The sequence below is a fragment of the Vitis riparia genome, chromosome 1 (genome assembly GCF_004353265.1).
Source record: "Vitis riparia cultivar Riparia Gloire de Montpellier isolate 1030 chromosome 1, EGFV_Vit.rip_1.0, whole genome shotgun sequence".
Taxonomy (NCBI): Eukaryota; Viridiplantae; Streptophyta; class Magnoliopsida; order Vitales; family Vitaceae; genus Vitis; species Vitis riparia.
The window spans coordinates 4,047,585-4,063,052 of record NC_048431.1 but is presented as its reverse complement, the minus strand read 5'-3'; the positions used below and the strand labels follow the sequence as shown (position 1 = coordinate 4,063,052).

The following is a 15,468-nucleotide window of genomic DNA, read 5'->3' as shown; positions in this document are numbered from 1 at the left end:
ATTTTGTGTCACAATATCTATTGATATTTCTTTGATATATTTGTAAAATTTAAGTACCGATATTTTTATCCATAATTATGATAAAATGTCACCTAAGTATTTAAGTTGGACTTTAATATAAGGACTTGGATAATGACGTAGCCATGTGGGAAACAGGAATTGAGATGGGTTTATGGTAAGATTAATGAATTGTTTTATTATTAAATAAATTTGAATAAGAATTGCTTTATTATTAAATAAATTTACCATTGTTAACTTTTTTATTTAGTTTTTTGGCATTAATTTATTGGGAAACAGGAATTGAGGTGGGTTTATGATAAAATTAATAAATTCATAATCCATATTGAAGTCGTGCAAGTTACAATTAGAAACCATACATATTCCTTATAGGACTCTTTCCTTTTTTCACCTAGAGTTTCCTTAAATTTGGAGATTCCTACTAATAGGAGACTTAGAAACGATACATATTCCTCTTTCCTTTTTTTCACCTAGAGTTTCCTTAAATTTGGATTCCTACATAGAAAGACTATTGTACTATGAAGTTAGAAATCGCAATAAAAAAAATCTAGCCTCATAAATATCGAGTTTGATAGTGCTCTCGTTTCTCTCTTCTCTTCCTACAAAGTTGATGATATGATGGGTGATTGGAGTGCATTGCCCCAGGAATTGTTGGGTTTAATCTTCATTCGGCTGCGACATGCTGCAGATATAATTCGGTTTGGAGCAGTTTGTACGTCATGGAATTTTGTAGCCATGGAAGCAAAACAACTTCACCTCAAGCCTCTAAGTCCCATGTTGCTGCTGCCTCCTAATGCACAGAATGAAGTCCACAACCTCCTCGACTTCTCTACCCATAAGGCTTGTAAAATTGAGCTTCCAGAAACTGAAGGTGCATGGTGTTCCACTTCATGGAAGGGCTGGTTATTGACAATAAATTTCAGTTTCCCTCATGCAATGAACCTTCTAAATCCCTTATCAAGATTGCAAATTCAACTGCCTCCGGCAACCATGTTTGAAGATGCCCATTCTGAAACAGAGGATACGTCCATACCCACGGAATGTTTCATAAGAAAGATGGTGGCATCTTCCTCTCCTTCGGACCCGAATTGCATCATTATGGTTATTCATAGTATGTGGAATAAATTGGCCTTCTGTAAACCAGGTGACAGGGAGTGGAAAACCTTGAAGAGCGGAATATATCATTTTCAGGACATCATATTTTACAGGGGTAACTTCTATGCCACAGCAAAGCTAGAAGTTGGTATCGTCCAATGCGACCTTCGTCCAGAGCCCAAGGTTACTCCATTTGCACCACCTGTGTGGGTCCGTTCTCTTGAAAACAAATATTTGGTGGAGTCATGTGGAGAATTGTTGCAAGTATCAAGGTTTTTGCATTGTGATGATGATCGTGATGAGATGTCACCTTATAACACCATAATATTTGAGGTATTTAAGTTGGACTTCAACACAAGGACGTGGATAAAGGTCGAGAACTTGGGTGATAATTCACTATTTTTGGGTCATAGTGGGACCTTTTCAATTTCTACTCAAGACTTGCTGGAATTTAAAAAGAATTGCATTTACTTTCTGGACGATTATTTAACCGCTTATTATCTGAGTGAGTTTCCACAAGGTTGCACTGACATGGGAGTTTTTAATCTCGAAACTCAAATGGTAGAACCAGCTTTTTCAACTACTCAAGTATGGAGAACTCCGCTATTATGGATCATACCAGATTTGTTTAAAGGTGAATTTATTATTTCACATTGATTTTTTATTTTGCAATAATAATAATACTACTACTTGTGTCTTCTCTTTTTTCATTTATGATTATATTTGGTCTACTTTTGTGTTTTTCATAAAATGTTCAAATATTTTTTTGCTTGGTATTACGAAATAAAATAAAATAAAATAAAATAAAATAAATTCAATTAATTCTTATTTAAGTATTTAATTTGTTTGGTAAAATCAAATTGAATTGTTTAAACTATTAAATTAATAAACTTACCTTTATTAATTATTTTATTATTGAAAAATTCACAACATAATATTTGAAAGATATAATGCTACTTGTATTAAATAATTTAGTGTTGTAATTCACTTCATGTGAAAATATTATTTTTTTTAAGACAAATCTAATATCGGTTAATTTACCTTATAAATTTCATTTGTAATTTGATCTTAAAAAAATCAAAATAATCATAAATTTAAACCATATAACAACAAATTAAGTTTTAAATTATGTAACTATGTAGGGACTACATATTACTAACCCAAATAAAAATTTCATCATCATCTAAACAATTTTATTTCTATCTTCATTGGGGGATTGATTGTTGATCTTTGTTTCTATCTTCATTGGGGGAGCTGATTGTTGATCTTTGTCTCTATTTTTATTGGGGGACTTGATTGTTGATTGCGTGCTCATTATTTCGCTCATGATTCTCAAGGTGTGATTTTGTTTTGAAAACGTTATGACATCTACGGCAACGGTAAGGATAAAAACGATTACGTATTTTATTGTGACTCGTGATGCCACCTTCATTTTGAAATTCATCACCACACATCAGACACTTAAACTTATTATTGACATTAGAAAATTGAACACCTGCCATGGCAAAACCTGAAGAGAGAAGAAGATGAATAGCAACCAAAGAGAAGGCGGCAACTGTACGTTGAAAATAGGAAATGATGTTATATAAACGAGGAAAGCACAAAAGCATGCCGACATTGTTGGAATATTTGATCAAAACTAAGAATCTTCTATACCAACCAGGTTAATAAAAAAATGACCCAGATAAGCCTAGAAACTCAGAATAAGTAGTCAAATAATTGAACTGCCTAGCATGCATTCCTTGCTTTATGCTCCTACTCTCCTGCACTTGTTCTAGCAGCTGCTGCTACTGCAAACTGTCTCTCCAATAAAATATTCAAGCTCCTACTTGAACGTTTCAAGGCCAATGTTGTTGGCATGGTTCAAAGTCGGACATTGACTCGGACAGTCCGAGGCACATTGGTTTCGAAGTCATATTTAAAAAACTTAAAAAATTATAAAAATATTATAAACTTTTTTAGAAAAATAAATATAATTAAATAAGCTTTAAAAATTATGAAATAAAATTTATTTCACATTTAACATTATTTAAATAATTATAAAGCCTTTGCAGAAAACAATTTATAATAATATTAAAAATTAAAAATCGTTTTATATCACATATAATAATATTTTTACTAAAAGACATATAATTCAATCATCAATTTCACTTTTAATTTTGATTAAATGATTTTAATAATGTTAATATAATAACAAATTAAATGATTTGAATAGATTGTTAATGATAAATTAATACACCAAATATGCTATCATTACCATATAAAATAATGCACTACGTTTGATTTATATCTTGTAAAGATTACCCTAAATTTGAAGAGGATTGCATCTACTTCACCGATGATAATTTTGAAGGATACTTCGAAGAGAAGGGTGGATGTCATGATATGAGAATTTTTAACCTAAAAACAGGAGTCATTAAGCCAATTTTTCCTTATAATGAAACATGGACATCTCCATTATTTTGGGTCACAAGAGCTTTTAGGAATTAATTGTTGCTAATTATGAATATTTTGCACACTAAAAGTTAGAAAACAAATTCCATAAGTTGACAATGTTTTAAACTTTACCAATTTGTCTCACTTGTATTTGTTGGATTGACGTACCATTTTAAAATCATAAATTGGTATTAAATTTTAAAAATTTATAACCAAAAAAACATTGATATATTAATTGATCACAATTTGTTTAATGATCATATTCATAGTCATATTCTTAACTAATGTTATCATATTCTTATATAATTTAATAATCTAATATCTCAATATCATAATAATTTTTTATTATATAATTTCTAAATCCAAGGAAATTTAATTGACTTCACAATATGTAAAAATGATAAATAGTCATGCTAACATCTATCTAAAATAAAAAATTAAAATTGGTAGTTGCTATATTTTGAAAGCTTTTAAAAAATCACAATTGAAAGTTGCTAATTTAAAGTTGGTTCAATCCAAGTTTAAACTAGTGCTTGAACCAAAATGGAAAAAAGAGCAATTCTTTTTATAATTTTATGCAAAGTTTGTAATTGAAGGTAAAATATTTGTTTTTAATAAGTTTAGGGAGGTAAAGTGTTATGTTTTGAATATAAAGAGACAAAATGTAAAACACACTAAAATTTGAAAGGATAAGGTATATTTGAACCTTTATCTTTTATAGGGTGGGTGGGTGCCACTCCAACACTTGCAAGTTGTAGGTTTACAATAATTGTGTCAAGTATTTTTAATATGGAAAATGTAATTTGATATTCACAATTTTCTAGAAACAGGTATTTACCAAATTGGTTCTAAGGAGGTTCAAAATCTTCCTAAAAGGTTTTTCTAAAAATTTTTATTTTGTGAAAATAAAATTATTGAAGATTAAATAGGAAGTTTTTTAAAAAACATCTTGAAATTTATGAAACTTGTAAGTAATTTACTATTTATGTTTATATGTCGTTGATATAAATGGTAATTGATGGGAAGTTTTACTAATTTAAACCTCCCAAAATGACTAATAACAATATTAGTGTTTATTAGTGTTGACTAGAAATCTAAATGGGGTGTGGCGAAGTGGTAAGGGAATGGGTTTTGGTCCTGTTATTCAGAGGGATGTATTTATATGTGTTTTAACTTTTTGATGTATTATGGTATTATATTTTTGTTAATTTTTTTTAAAGTTAGGATTTCGTTATAATAGTTGAGTTTAAAAAATTAAAAACAACTAAAATTCTCTTGATTTTGAACCATCAAATAGTATCAACTTATCCCAAAATTCTTAGTAATTGAATTTTTTTTATAGCAATTAATAAATACTAAAATGCAATTGAAATCCTAAAGCTATTTCCAAAATACTTAAGGAAAAATAAAAAAGAAAATAAAAAAATAAATTTAAAGTTAATCATTTTTTTTATATTATTCTTTAACAATATTTTCGTCTAAAAATGTTTAATTTTGATAGTATGGCTAGTATTGCTAATTGGAGTAGCATGTCGATGGGATTATTGGAGCTAATTTTAAAAAAATTAGGAAATATTGTTGTAAATATGAGTTGATTTAAAGCGGTATATGTGACATAGGAATTGGTTGCCTCCAAGGAAATGCTATATGACTTGAATGTTTTAAGGTTGATGTTGTTGACGCCTTCTTATAAGGATAACGAAGTGCACAAACTCTTCCATCTCTAATGAGGAAACTTATAAAATTGAACTCCTTGAGATACCAGTTGCATGGTGTTGCACCTCATGGTATGCTTTAAACTTTTTACATTTTATATCCAAATTGTAAATATAGTTACCTCCGGCAATGGTAATTCAAGATCCTTTGCTTGACATAGTTAGCACAATGAAACCTTCATATACAAGATAATGAGATCTTATCCTCCTTCACAATTCGATCACATTATTATGACAATTTATAGTAATTAGCAGAAAACTAACATTATGTAAATCCGAAGACTAAAAGTTAATTATCTTATAAAATGAGAAGAGGGTTACCATGTGAAGAGCAGATAAGATTTTTAAAGAAAGGGAGATCAACAATTACATGAACGCCATATGTTGCAAGGGTGGCCTTCTATGCGAATAGGAATATTGGGAATTGTGATATGCAATATTGAAAAGTATCAAGTTTCAATATTCATACCATATATTAATTTTTTTAATTAATTACTACTATTTCGTAGAGTTGTGTGAGGATCTACTGCAAGTGCTAAGAAACTTGCATTGGCTCAATGATGTTTATGAGGGAAAAATGTTTAAGATACTTCAATTGGATTTTGAAAAGAACATATGGTAAGGAGTAAGCACGTTTAATTGTAATACTTTTCTTTTGGGACATTATCCATTTGTTTCATACGTTGTAGAGAGTATCCTAAATTTTAAGAGGATTGCATCTACTTCACTAACGACAACATCGAAGGCTACTTTGAAGAGGAGCATGAATGTCATGATATGAGAATTTTTAACCTAAAAACTAAAATGATCAAGGGAGTTTTTCACTTCATCCCAATCAACTCTTATTTGTGTTAGCTTTAATTTTAGTATTAATATATCCTAATTTGCACACTAAAAGTTTGAAAATAAGGCTCTTATGTTATATAAGCTAACGGTGTTTCCCCTTATTTCCCTTTTATTTTCATTCCCCATTCTCTGGAAACCATATACATAGCAAAACTCTATTGAGTCTTTTTAATTTGTATTGCTTGGATTGGCATGCAATTTTAGAAGCATAAATTGGTATTCAATTTTAAAAAATATAACACAAAATAAATAAACATAGATATATTAATTGATAACATTCAACTAACAAAATACAAATTATGTTAATGATTGAATTAATTTCTTAACTAATATTATCATATTCTTATATAATTTAATAATATGATATCTCAATATTTTAATTATAATAACATTTTTAATATAATTTTTTAATCTAAGGAAAGTTAATTATTAACTCCATGTGTGTCATTCAACTTGCGTTCCTTAAGCTCAACTTTTGTTTCAAAAGCATTGTGACATTTGCCACAAGCATAATCATGATCTTTATGTCTTCTTATGTTATGATCCTTAATTCACTTGTCATTGTTAAATTTTATCCTTCCAAACCAAACATTTATAACGATCTTGTGCATTCGTAAATGCTCCTTCTGCCATTGTGATGTGCAACTGAATAATAGAATGAAGGTAAGTATATATATAAAGGAAAATCATCAAGAATTCTCATGGTGCTACAACTGCTAGTAAAATCATAGAAAATGCTCAAGCCATTACTAGAATCATAAAGAATGCTTAAGGTGCTACTAGAACCATAAAATATTACTAGAAACTAATAAAATTATAGCTAGCAGCTAATAGAACTCATTTCAACAACATTGTTTATGTGTTTGAAAACATTGTGAATGTATACATGATAGTAATGAAAATCATCTTATCAATTAAAATTTTATGATATTGGGTTGGGTTGCTCAACCAATCAACCGAACAAGTAGTCCAACCCCCACTTGTTTTCCTTTTTCCTTTTTTTTTTTTTTATGTATTCTTATACACCCTTACTTGTGGAATTAATCTGTTGGGTCTATATTTCAAGTTGCAAGTGTGGTCTATTGAGGTGTTGATGTTGTTTTGTAAGTGTAATTATGTACTTCCTGGGTGCCCATAATCTATGACAATTGCTTCTTCATTTTCTTCATCTCTTCTCATTGGTTTGTCATGCAAACTTGGATGGAAAACCCAGGCGCTGAGAGATGCCTACACATTCATCCCAATTAGTGAATAAATTCATGGTAACAAGTGCTGTCACTTGTATGCCAAGGCCACATATGATTCCCATCCAAAGCCCCTGAGCCATAAAAATTTCAACTCCTTTGAAATAGCGAAATACAGAACTCAGGAGATCGAGAAACTTACCATGCCTCCAAAATTGCAGATAAAAGCAAATAGCACAGAACAAGGAATTCCCACGACGTGATAAGATCCATGGTTGATAACTGTGCAAATATTTTGCCATCCACGTCCTCTAGCAGCCCCTATATATGCATAATAGAATGCAAATAGAGATCAATTTCACCTTGATGGAGCATAAATTTAAATAAGAATTGTGGTCAAAGCCTTATAATAAGAAATCAGAACCTGAAAGCACACATTGGAAATAATGACATAGCCGTGTGGGAAACAGGGAATTGAGATGGGTTTATGGTAAAATTAATGAATTGTCTTATTATTAAATAAATTTTAATAAGAATTATTTTATTATTGAATAAATTTACCATTGTTAACTTTTTTATTTACTTTTCTAATATTGCATTAATTTACCCTACAAATTAATTTTGGAAATATTGGGAAACAGGAATTGAGGTGGGTTTATGGTAAAATTAATGAATTCATAATCCATATTGAAGAAGTCTTAGGTTAGAATTAGAAACCATACATTCCTATAAACTCTTTCCTTTTTTCACCTAGAGTTTCCTTAAATTTGGAGATTCCTACATAGTAATACGAGACTTAGAAACCATACATATTCACTCTTTCCTTTTTTCACTTAGAGTTTCCTTAAATTTGGAGATTCCTACATAGGAATAATAGGAGACTATTGTACTATAAAGTTAGAAATCGCAATAAAAAAAATCTAGGCTCATAAATATTGAGTTTGATAGTGCTCTCGTTTCGCTTTCTCTTCCTACAAAGTTGATGACATGATGTTCTCTTCCTACAAAGTTGATGATATGATGGGTGATTGGAGTGCATTGCCCCAGGAATTGTTGGGTTTAATCTTCATTCGGCTGCGACATGCTGCAGATATAATTCGGTTTGGAGCAGTTTGTACGTCATGGAATTTTGTTGCCATGGAAGCAAAACAACTTCACCGCAAGCCTCTAAGTCCCATGTTGCTGCTGCCTCCTAATGCACAGAATGAAGCCCACAACCTCCTCGACTTTTCTACCCATAAGGCTTGTAAAATTGAGCTTCCAGAAACTGAAGGTGCATGGTGTTCCACTTCATGGAACGGCTGGTTATTGACAATAAATTTCAGTTTCCCTTATGCAATGAACCTTCTAAATCCCATATCAAGATTGCAAATTCAACTGCCTCCGGCAACCATGTTTGAAGATGCCCATTCTGAAACAGAGGATACGTCCATACCCACGGAATGTTTCATAAGTAAGATGGTGGCATCTTCGTCTCCTTCGGACCCGAATTGCATCATTATGGTTATTCATAGTATGTGGAATAAATTGGCCTTCTGTAAACCAGGCGACAGGGAGTGGAAAACCTTGAAGAGCGGAATATATCATTTTCAGGACATCATATTTTACAAGGGTAACTTCTATGCCACAGCAAAGCAAGAAGTTGGAATCGTCCAATGCAACCTTGGCCCAGAGCCCAAGGTTATTCCATTTGCACCACCTGTGTGGGTCCGTTCTCTTGAAAACAAATATTTGGTGGAGTCATGTGGAGAATTGTTGCAAGTATCAAGGTTTTTGCATTATGATGATGATCGTGATGAGATGTCACCTTATAACACCATAATATTTGAGGTATTTAAGTTGGACTTCAACACAAGGACGTGGATAAAGGTCGAGAACTTGGGTGATAATTCACTATTTTTGGGTCATAGTGGGACTTTTTCAATTTCTACTCAAGACTTGCTGGAATTTAAAAAGAATTGCATTTACTTTCTGGACGATTATTTAACCGCTTATTATCTGAGTGAGTTTCCACAAGGTTGCACTGACATGGGAGTTTTTAATCTCGAAACTCAAATGGTAGAACCAGCTTTTTCAACTACTCAAGTATGGAGAACTCCGCTATTATGGATCATACCAGATTTGTTTAAAGGTGAATTTATTATTTCACATTGATTTTTTATTTTGCAATAATAATAATACTACTACTTGTGTCTTCTCTTTTTTCATTTATGATTATATTTGGTCTACTTTTGTGTTTTTCATAAAATGTTCAAATCTTTTTTTGCTTGGTATTACGAAATAAAATAAAATAAAATAAATTCAATTAATTCTTATTTAAGTATTTAAATTTATTTGGTAAAATCAAATTGAATTGTTTAAACTTTAAATTAATAAACTTACCTTTATTAATTATTTTATTATTGAAAAATTCACAACATAATATTTGAAAGATATAATGCTACTTGTATTAAATAATTTAGTGTTGTAATTCACTTCATGTGAAAATATTATTTTTTTTAAGACAAATCTAATATCGGTTAATTTACCTTATAAATTTCATTTGTAATTTAATCTTAAAAAAATCAAAATAATCATAAATCCAAACCATATAACAACAAATTAAGTTTTAAATTATGTAACTATGTAGGGACTACATATTACTAACCCAAATAAAAATTTCATTATCATCTGGACAATTTTATTTCTATCTTCATTGGGGGATTGATTGTTGATCTTTGTTTCTATCTTCATTGGGGGAGCTGATTGTTGATCTTTGTCTCTATCTTTATTGGGGGAGTTGATTGTTGATTGCGTGCTCATTGTTTCGCTCATGATTCTCAAGGTGTGATTTTGTTTTGAAAACGTTATGACATCTACGGCAACGGTAAGGATAAAAACGATTATGTATTTTATTGTGACTCGTGATGCCACCTTCATTTTGAAATTCATCACCACACATCAGACACTTAAACTTATTATTGACATTAGAAAATTGAACACCTGCCATGGCAAAACCTGAAGAGAGAAGAAGATGAATAGCAACCAAAGAGAAGGCGGCAACTGTACGTTGAAAATAGGAACTGATGTTATATAAACGAGGAAAGCACAAAAGCATGCCGACATTGTTGGAATATTTGATCAAAACTAAGAATCTTCTATACCAACCAGGTTAATAAAAAAATGACCCAGATAAGCCTAGAAACTCAGAATAAGTAGTCAAATAATTGAACTGCCTAGCATGCATTCCTTGCTTTATGCTCCTACTCTCCTGCACTTGTTCTAGCAGCTGCTGCTACTGCAAACTGTCTCTCCAATAAAATATTCAAGCTCCTACTTGAACGTTTCAAGGCCAATGTTGTTGGCATGGTTCAAAGTCGGACATTGACTCGGACGGTCCGAGGCACATCGGTTTCGAAGTCATATTTAAAAAACTTAAAAAATTATAAAAATATTATGAAATTTTTTAGAAAAATAAATATAATTAAATAAGCTTTAAAAATTATGAAATAAAATTTATTTCACATTTAACATTATTTAAATAATTATAAAGCCTTTGCAGAAAACAATTTATAATAATATTAAAAATTAAAAATCGTTTTATATCACATATAATAATATTTTTACTAAAAAACATATAATTCAATCATCAATTTCACTTTTAATTTTGATTAAATGATTTTAATAATGTTAATATAATAACAAATTAAATGATTTGAATAGATTGTTAATGATAAATTAATACACCAAATATGCTATCATTACCATATAAAATAATGCACTACGTTTGATTTATATCTTGTAAAGATTACCCTAAATTTGAAGAGGATTGCATCTACTTCACCGATGATAATTTTGAAGGATACTTCGAAGAGAAGGGTGGATGTCATGATATGAGAATTTTTAACCTAAAAACAGGAGTCATTAAGCCAATTTTTCCTTATAATGAAACATGGACATCTCCATTATTTTGGGTCACAAGAGCTTTTAGGAATTAATTGTTGCTTATTATGAATATTTTGCACACTAAAAGTTAGAAAACAAATTCCATAAGTTGACAATGTTTTAAACTTTACCAATTTGTCTCACTTGTATTTGTTGGATTGACATACCATTTTAAAATCATAAATTGGTATTAAATTTTAAAAATTTATAACCAAAAAAACATTGATATATTAATTGATCACAATTTGTTTAATGATCATATTCATAGTCATATTCTTAACTAATGTTATCATATTCTTATATAATTTAATAATCTAATATCTCAATATCATAATAATTTTTTATTATATAATTTCTAAATCCAAGGAAATTTAATTGACTTCACGGTATGTAAAAATGATAAATAGTCATGCTAACATCTATCTAAAATAAAAAATTAAAATTGGTAGTTGCTATATTTTGAAAGCTTTTAAAAAATCACAATTGAAAGTTGCTAATTTAAAGTTGGTTCTATCCAAGTTTAAACTAGTGCTTGAACCAAAATGGAAAAAAGAGCAATTCTTTTTATAATTTTATGCAAAGTTTGTAATTGAAGGTAAAATATTTGTTTTTAATAAGTTTAGGGAGGTAAAGTGTTATGTTTTGAATATAAAGAGACAAAATGTAAAACACACTAAAATTTGAAAGGATAAGGTATATTTGAACCTTTATCTTTTATAGGGTGGGTGGGTGCCACTCCAACACTTGCAAGTTGTAGGTTTACAATAATTGTGTCAAGTATTTTTAATATGGAAAATGTAATTTGATATTCACAATTTTCTAGAAACATGTATTTACCAAATTGGTTCTAAGGAGGTTCAAAATCTTCCTCATAGGTTTTTCTAAAAATTTTTATTTTGTGAAAATAAAATTATTGAAGATTAAATAGGAAGTTTTTTAAAAAAATCTTGAAATTTATGAAACTTGTAAGTAATTTACTATTTATGTTTATATGTCGTTGATATAAATGGTAATTGATGGGAAGTTTTACTAATTTAAACCTCCCAAAACGACTAATAACAATATTAGTGTTTATTAGTATTGACTAGAAATCTAAATGGGGTGTGGCGAAGTGGTAAGGGAATGGGTTTTGGTCCCGCTATTCAGAGGGATGTATTTATATGTGTTTTAACCTTTTGATGTATTATGGTATTATATTTTTGTTAATTGTTTTTAAAGTTAGGATTTCGTTATAATAGTTGAGTTAAAAAAATTAAAAACAACTAAAATTCTCTTGATTTTGAACCATCAAATAGTATCAACTCATCCCAAAATTCTTAGTAATTGAAATTTTTTTTATAGCAATTAATAAATACTAAAATGCAATTGAAATCCTAAAGCTATTTCCAAAATACTTAAGGAAAAATAAAAAAGAAAATAAAAAAATAAATTTAAAGTTAATCATTTTTTTTATATTATTCTTTAACAATATTTTCGTCTAAAAATGTTTAATTTTGATAGTATGGCTAGTATTGCTAATTGGAGTAACATGTCGATGGGATTATTGGAGCTAATTTTAAAAAAATTAGGAAATATTGTTGTAAATATGAGTTGATTTAAAGCGGTATATGTGACATAGGAATTGGTTGCCTCCAAGGAAATGCTATATGACTTGAATGTTTTAAGGTTGATGTTGTTGACGCCTTCTTATAAGGATAACGAAGTCCACAAACTCTTCCATCTCTAATGAGGAAACTTATAAAATTGAACTCCTTGAGATACCAGTTGCATGGTGTTGCACCTCATGGTATGCTTTAAACTTTTTACATTTTATATCCAAATTGTAAATATAGTTACCTCCGGCAATGGTAATTCAAGATCCTTTGCTTGACATAGTTAGCACAATGAAGCCTTCATATACAAGATAATGAGATCTTATCCTCCTTCACAATTCGATCACATTATTATGACAATTTATAGTAATTAGCAGAAAACTAACATTATGTAAATCCGAAGACTAAAAGTTAATTATCTTATAAAATGAGAAGAGGGTTACCATGTGAAGAACAGATAAGATTTTTAAAGAAAGGGAGATCAACAATTACATGGACGCCATATGTTGCAAGGGTGGCCTTCTATGCGAATAGGAATATTGGGAATTGTGATATGCAATATTGAAAAGTATCAAGTTTCAATATTCATACCATATATTAATTTTTTTAATTAATTACTACTATTTCGTAGAGTTGTGTGAGGATCTACTGCAAGTGCTAAGAGACTTGCATTGGCTCAATGATGTTTATGAGGGAAAAATGTTTGAGATACTTCAATTGGATTTTAAAAAGAACATATGGTAAGGAGTAAGCACGTTTAATCGTAATACTTTTCTTTTGGGACATTATCCATTTGTTTCATACGTTGTAGAGAGTATCCTAAATTTTAAGAGGATTGCATCTACTTCACTAACGACAACATCGAAGGCTACTTTGAAGAGGAGTATGAATGTCATGATATGAGAATTTTTAACCTAAAAACTAAAATGATCAAGGGAGTTTTTCACTTCATCCCAATCAACTCTTATTTGTGTTAGCTTTAATTTTAGTATTAATATATCCTAATTTGCACACTAAAAGTTTGAAAATAAGGCTCTTATGTTATATAAGCTAACGGTGTTTCCCCTTATTTCCCTTTTATTTTCATTCCCCATTCTCTGGAAACCATATACATAGCAAAACTCTATTGAGTCTTTTAAATTTGTATTGGTTGGATTGGCATGCAATTTTTAGAAGCATAAATTGGTATTCAATTTTAAAAAATATAACACAAAATAAATAAACATAGATATATTAATTGATAACATTCAACTAACAAAATACAAATTATGTTAATGATTGAATTAATTTCTTAACTAATATTATCACATTCTTATATAATTTAATAATATGATATCTCAATATTTTAATTATAATAACATTTTTAATATAATTTTTTAATCTAAGGAAAGTTAATTATTAACTCCATGTGTGTCATTCAACTTGCGTTCCTTAAGCTCAACTTTTGTTTCAAAAGCATTGTGACATTTGCCACAAGCATAATCATGATCTTTACGTCTTCTTATGTTATGATCCTTAATTCACTTGTCATTGTTAAATTTTATCCTTGCAAACCAAACATTTATAACGATCTTGTGCATTCGTAAATGCTCCTTCTGCCATTGTGATGTGCAACTGAATAATAGAATGAAGGTAAGTATATATATAAAGGAAAATCATCAAGAATTCTCATGGTGCTACAACTGCTAGTAAAATCATAGAAAATGCTCAAGCCATTACTAGAATCATAAAGAATGCTTAAGGTGCTACTAGAACCATAAAATATTACTAGAAACTAATAAAATTATAGCTAGCAGCTAATAGAACTCATTTCAACAACATTGTTTATGTGTTTGAAAACATTGTGAATGTATACATGATAGTAATGAAAATCATCTTATCAATTAAAATTTTATGATATTGGGTTGGGTTGCTCAACCAATCAACCGAACAAGTAGTCCAACCCCCACTTGTTTTCCTTTTTCCTTTTTTTTTTTTTTTTTTTTTTATGTATTCTTATACACCCTTACTTGTGGAATTAATCTGTTGGGTCTATATTTCAAGTTGCAAGTGTGGTCTATTGAGGTGTTGATGTTGTTTTGTAAGTGTAATTATGTACTTCCTGCTATGGGTGCCCATAATCTAGGACAATTGCTTCTTCATTTTCTTCATATCTTCTCATTGGTTTGTCATGCAAACTTGGATGGAAAACCAGGCGCTGAGAGATGCCTACACATTCATCCCAATTAGTGAATAAATTCATGGTAACAAGTGCTGTCACTTGTATGCCAAGGCCACATATGATTCCCATCCAAGCCCCTGAGCCATAAAAATTTCAACTCCTTTGAAATAGCGAAAATACAGAACTCAGGAGAGAAACTTACCATGCCTCCAAAATTGCAGATAAAAGCAAATAGCACAGAACAAGGAATTCCCACGACGTGATAAGATCCAAGGTTGATAACTGTGCAAATATTTTGCCATCCACGTCCTCTAGCAGCCCCTATATATGCATGATAGAATGCAAATAGAGATCAATTTCACCTTGATGGAGCATAAATTTTAATAAGAATTGTGGTCAAAGCCTTATAATAAGAAATCAGAACCTGAAAGCACAAATTGGAAATAATGACATAGCCGTGTGGGAAACAGGAATTGAGATGGGTTTATGGTAAAATT

At 30.0% G+C, this 15,468-nt stretch overlaps 2 protein-coding genes across 2 annotated transcripts; both read left to right on the top strand.

The window, feature by feature from the left end:
• Positions 1 to 636: 636 nt before the first annotated feature.
• On the top strand, positions 637 to 1,770 carry LOC117914742 (putative F-box protein At5g55150). The gene has a single exon (XM_034830202.1). The coding sequence runs from the start codon at positions 637 to 639 to the stop codon at positions 1,768 to 1,770; it is 1,134 nt and encodes a 377-aa protein (XP_034686093.1).
• A 6,544-nt stretch (positions 1,771 to 8,314) lies between these two features.
• LOC117914732 (putative F-box protein At5g55150) lies at positions 8,315 to 9,448 on the top strand. The gene has a single exon (XM_034830190.1). The coding sequence runs from the start codon at positions 8,315 to 8,317 to the stop codon at positions 9,446 to 9,448; it is 1,134 nt and encodes a 377-aa protein (XP_034686081.1).
• The last annotated feature ends 6,020 nt before the right edge of the window (positions 9,449 to 15,468 follow it).